Source organism: Orycteropus afer, unplaced genomic scaffold (assembly GCF_000298275.1).
Source record: "Orycteropus afer afer isolate SDZICR_OR568_19922 unplaced genomic scaffold, OryAfe1.0 scaffold00314, whole genome shotgun sequence".
Classification (NCBI taxonomy): domain Eukaryota; kingdom Metazoa; phylum Chordata; class Mammalia; order Tubulidentata; family Orycteropodidae; genus Orycteropus; species Orycteropus afer.
Genome location: NW_006921901.1, coordinates 2455947 through 2462067, shown reverse-complemented (window position 1 = coordinate 2462067; position 6121 = coordinate 2455947). Strand labels below are relative to the sequence as shown.

At 34.7% G+C, this 6121-nt stretch overlaps 1 protein-coding gene across 1 annotated transcript in view; it reads right to left on the bottom strand.

Moving 5' to 3' along the window:
- Positions 1 to 1976: 1976 nt before the first annotated feature.
- ARID4A (AT-rich interaction domain 4A) overlaps positions 1977 to 6121 on the bottom strand; it is an 86282-nt gene continuing 82137 nt past the window's right edge. Inside the window, exon 23 of the mRNA XM_007951886.2 lies at positions 1977 to 2080. Within this exon, the coding sequence (XP_007950077.1) occupies positions 1977 to 2080 (104 nt within the window). The remainder of the gene's footprint in view (positions 2081 to 6121) is intronic.

Here is a 6121-nt window from a genome sequence, read left to right as displayed (position 1 = left end):
AAAGAAATTAAAATATTTAATGTATGAATAATCCAAGGTTGCCTCCTAATTCCAACTGGATTTGAATGGCACATTTATTCTCATTTTTATAATTAAGAGTATAAAGATTTTACTATTTATTTAAATAAAGACTGAAAGATATATTGAAATACTTTATAAAGTCTGATTTTCCAACTGTTAAGTTATTGGCACTTAGGACAGAAACAATCACTTAAATGAAAACTAAAAATATAAAGCCTATGTTTAAAACATGGCCTTTATTAATACTGCCCACTGAGCTCCATTTTTATATTACATTGAAATATTTCTGCTTTGCAAAGAAAAGACAGAAAAGTGCATTTGACAAGAGTACTTTTTTGTTTTTAATTCTCTGTGAAAATGGAATCTGAATCACAGGTTCACAATGTGGTAAAATGAAATGATGAAACAATAATTTCAGTAATGCTATGTCATCACTAGTGTTTAGCTCTGACTTTGTTCTTGTAAATCAGATCCTGATATACAGTCTAGAGCATCTAGGTTATTACTCTACAGCATAATAACACAGAAAAGGAGCTTTCAAAAACCCCTTTCAATGTACAAATGAATTTAAAAATTGATTTTTAAAAAATCACCTTTTTACATAATGTATATGCAAAATTGCTTTAAATACATGATTTTGGAAGAATTATTTACAAAACGTATCAGTCTGTGGGACAATTCACAGACAAAGCATACATAGTTGCTTTACTTAGTTGTTGCATCTCAACTTTGGGAGATATGAGTTTATTCGGCAGTATAGCAAACATAAAAACTGACAAAATATCTTAAGGGCAACCAAAAATTTGATCCTCAAAACAGCTTAAATACTAGGACTGCCAAAGTTTCTACAGGAGGACATACTTTAATGATCCAGATGCCCATTTATAGTTCTGTTTGAAGGACTGACACAGACCCCCTTCAACACAGGCAAGGCTGCTGCACACAACCTCCTGTAAAAGGGACAGCTGAGAGCTATGGTCATCCAAAGAGTGAATTAACCTAGAATTTTCTTTTTTTTGATTTTATTAATATTTTTAAAAATACATAAAAATACAACATCCAATGTCTGAATAAATATATTTAACAAGTTGCAAGATAATACCTTATTTTACACAAAATTTTCAGCTTTAGAAATCTTGTTAAATAACTTCATTGTTGTTATATATTTCATTTTTGTCTTTTTGTAACAAAATAAAAACTCTGAAATTACATAGAAAAAAGACAAAATATTTTTGTCAAGGGATAAGATAGTCCACTGAAAACTTATTCACAATTCCACTGTAAACATTAATAAACATTAAAATATTTGCATAATTGTGTGCTCAAAAATCCTATAAAAAGTGGAAGACTTATGACAACTGTAGTTTTCAGTCAACTACACTTCCTTTCACAATTTATTTTGTCCCATTTACACCTTTAAAACTGGGCACACTGCTGAACATATACTTTGGCAGTTCTAAATAGCAAGTGCTTCCACAAAAATAAAAAAAAAAACAATAATTAAAAAAAAAACACACACACAACATAAACCCCCTATTCACCAAGTGTTCCAATACATCTTAGTGAAAGTGCAGCAGTTAACTATTCAGCTGGATAATATTTTGATGTTTATCATGTGCACTTGCTTGTCTATGATTTCTATAACACCTGAAAGCTTTATTATACAAATTCAAATTTGCTAAGTGCCCTTTTTCTATATTCACAAAAAATGAAAAAAATTAAAGGGGAAAAATTATGACAAATATGGCAAGCTGCCTAACCTTCAATTATTAATCAGCTTATATTTTGCAACAGAAAGAAAGAAAAGAGAAAGGCGTAGATACAATCCAGCCCGGGAAGTAGATAGGATATCTTGGCAATGTCAAACCAGTTGAGTGCTTTCTGTGGTTGTATTTCAGGGTTTTAGGATTTATGTCCATGGCAGCAAACTGCTGGGAAGGCAGAGAAAACATTTATCACCTGCATTCTACAGCAAGTACATTTTGTGGGGGAGAAGATGAAGAGGGACTCATCCCAGTGTCTGATGAAGCAGATGACATGGAGGCTCCTGCATGAGACACTGCAAATCAAAACAACTATGTTAATCTCAAACACTACTGCACAAAGATAATGCAGGCAAAGGCACATTAAAATTAAATTCTTAACTCATTGTTCACTTCAATTACTAGCCTCTTAAAATGCTGCATGAAAGCACAAGCTGTCAGCAAAAGATTTGTTTGGCTCATCTGAGTGAGATCAGTTTTTGGTCAGTAAGTAATTAGTAAAAACTCATCAGTTCAAAAAAAGGTAACCATAAAATGTAAAGACTAAAGAACTGTAAACTCTTAAACCCCAACTGGGTAGAACCCAGAAAGAAACTTGGCTTTTTCCTATCAGAAACAAGAGCAACTTGAGGTAAATTCTCACTATAAGGAACTCCTCTTGGTCCCTTAGGACCATAAGATAATTCACTTATTCCATAGAATTTCGTATAACCACCTAATCATTCCATCTTTATTCTGTCCCAGCACAACTGATGGACAAAATATTCCTATAAGCAACAGTATTTATATAAGGTAGGTATAGGTGTGTGACTGAAAAAAAGTCATTGTGGTAGTTGTGTGTCAACTTGGCTGAGCCTGGCTTGAGTGGCTGGACAGCTGGATGCAGTTATTCCCCACGATGAATGAGACTGGTGATCAACTCCATGGTGGAATCTACTAGAGCAGCTGAGTAAGCTGTCTTAGGGATGTGGTCTGCTTGCGGTACATAAGAAGTCAGCTTTGAGAAAGGTCAGTTGGCTTTTAACATAACCCTTCAGAAGACCATACCGTTATACCTTGTTTTACTGTAATTCACTTTATTGAAGATACTGTGCATTTCTGAACTTGAAAGTGTGGCAACCCTGCATCAAATAAGTCTATTGGTGCCATTTTTTCATGTGTTCATTTCATGTCTCTGTGTCACATTTTGGTAATTCTCACACTATTTCAAACTTTTTCACAATGCTATATTGCACACTAAGTAGACTACAGTATAGTGTAAATATAACTTTTATATGCACTGGGAAACCAAAGAAAATCATGTGACTTGCTTTACTGCAATATTCACCATATTGTGGTGGCCTGGAATCGAACCTGCAGTGTCTCGGAGATATGCCTGTTTACAGATTAAAGGTTACTACTCTATGCTTTAGGTGCTTTGTCATATGTTAGTTTGTGCTTTTATGTCTTCTCTTTAGAAAGCTCTCCTACCAATCTTTGTCCAACTGTTCCTATTTTACTTCAAGTTTTTTTTTTTTTATTCAAGTATATCTACATGTATGTGTGTGTATACTACCAATAAGACATAACTCATTACAACAAATTCTTACATGTACACCAATAAGAAGCCACCTGATATCTCAATAGCTCACTTTACACTACAAAAAACTGAGAAAACTAAAAAGACTACAATAAAAGAATCTTTTAGTTGTATGGAATAATCTCTTTTTAGGAAACTGACTCTAAAGCAGTTGAAGATTCTTTGAAGAAACTTCAGTTTATTTTATCTTCATTTTGTGTTTAAAAGTTCTGTAAAGACTTCTTGGTATGTACACATTTTTAGAGAAAAGCACAAAAATACAAAGTTTTATCCCTTTCCATTTGCTGAATCGTATTCCATACTTCCAAGGCATCAAGAACTGGTAGACTTGGAGTAGAATGATTCAAGACCACATACAACACAGGTCATTCTATCAGTAACTCAACTCCCACATCTCTGCCCAAAAGTGGAAAACTCCTCTCAAGATGGGCAAACCTCAGGTAATTTATGAGTTCTATCTTTTTGTTTTTCTAAGAAACATCCCTCCTGGACCACCCCTCTCTTGCTCCATCCAGTCTCTGAAGTAGATGCTTTCTAGCCCTGCTATGCAATGGTCCTCCTAGAGGTTCCATTCTGTCATTTTAAGATTTTCCTTTCCTGTTTTCTTACGTGGGATTCCTTGTTTGCTGGATCCCATATTGTCTTCTTAGCTTGGCTTCTGATTTCTAGTGCTACTACTGAGGAATCTTTTTGAGAAGACTGATAGTGTTCTAACTCCTATTTTTTAAAAATATGAACCTTTATATGGTAAGCTTTTAGAATCTACTTTTTATCTATAAGGTAATGAACTTTCATGATGTGCCTTCATATGATTTTTTTTTTCCCTCATCCAACCTATAGGACACAGTAAGTTCCTTCAATCTTCTAACTCATATCTTTCCTTTCTGGAAGTTTTTCTTTATTATTTCTTCAATTGACAACTTCTTCCTGTTTATTCAATGTTCTCTTTCTACAAATCCTAACTCATAAATTGGACCTCCTGGCAAGATTCTATACATCTCTTCTTTCATCTTTCCTATTGTTTTGTTGACTTTCTATTGGGATTCCTTCAGTCTTGTTTCTTCTCTTGAATTTTTCAATTCCTGCCATTACATTTTTAATTTTTGAGATTCTTTTTATTCTCTGAATTTTTAAAATAGTATCATATTCTTATTTCAAGGTCCCAATATCTTTTCCTGTATCTTATGATACTAATTATAGCTTTATTTATTCATTTATATGGTACGTTGTCTCTGTTTTTTCCAAGTTCCTTTTTCTTCTCTTTATCCACTTTGATTTCTGCTTGTACAGGCTATTTTCAAATATCTGGTCATCTGTGGCTTCCATATTTAAGAGAGAGATGCTGAAAAGCTGACCAGAAGCTTTATGTGAGTAGGCAGGCCTTTCAGTAAGGGCACTGTACACGTGGTGAATGGACAAGGATCTTGCAAAATTTTTGGTTCAGGAACCTCCAAATACTGCTACCCAGGGTTGGTCAGTTTTTCCAGAGAGGAATCTTCCAATCTCCTCTCAGGAATGAGTATAAATCTGCCTGTCATATTTCAGAGACCGAAAGGATAATATCTTGGCTTGGAAAAGGGATAAGAGTGTCACTATTCAATATGCAAACTTTACTCAGTCTCATTATTTCTGGTTTAATGCTTAACCCTCACCATTAGCTATAGATAGTATCCCTGAGGCTATAAGCCTTATGATCAACCCTACACCTTTCAGTAAGTTAACCTTCCATTTTCTACTAGAGTTTGGGAAAAAGGTAGCCTAGCTTCACAGGGTAGGAGGATAGGATTCAACTGCTCCTTCATTTTCAACAAACTTTCATTTTTCAGCCTGACCCCATATGCTTGCCTTCAAAGGTATAAAACACTTTTAATTTGAGCTTATCTGGGGTTATGCAGTAACCCAATAATTGGCTTGCTTGTTTTGTTCCAGTGCAAGCTTAGGTTTTAGCATTCTTTAGTCTGCTGTGACCATTATAACAATCCACCTGCTTCACATTTTCCAAAAGAAAAGCTGTTGTTATTTCTTTTCTACTATAGTCTGCTATCGCTTTTCCTTGTTCTTATGGATTAAAAAAACAAAAACTAAATACAATGCCATTGAGTCGATTCTGACTCATAGCAACCTCTATTGGGTTTCCAAGGCGGTAAATCTTTATGGAAGTAGATTGCCTCATCTTCCCTTCCACAGAGTGGCTTGTTGTTGTTGTTGTTGTTTGCCGTCGAGTCGGCCCGACTCATAGCGTATGAACTGCCAACTTTCTTGTTAGGAGTCGGATGCCTTAGGCACTGTGCCACCAGAACTCCTTGCTCTTGTGGATACAGACCTTTAAATTCCCTTTACTGCTGTTTTAGTGGGGTTTAGTGGTAACAGTGGATATGAATATGCCCATGTCTAATTACCAGTCAATCCTACATGGTTTTAAAGTCTAGCTTAGATACTACTCCCTCTCCATGATTACCCCAAGGTATTCTCTCCTTCCATTAAACTGCCATATTTGTTAATATCATTTTTAGGGCCCTCATCACATACTGTCTGTCCTATGACATGTTAAGAGCAAGGTCTGCAACTTATTTATCTATGATAGGTATGCATTAATGTTGTTAAGATGAACTGTCTTATACGGCAGTTGTTTTTGAAATGGCTTATATCCCAACACAAGATAGTCTCCTGGAGAATAAGCCTTCTACCTTATTTATTTTGGTGAACCCTATAATAATAATAATAATAATAATAATAATGATAATGATAATAATAATAA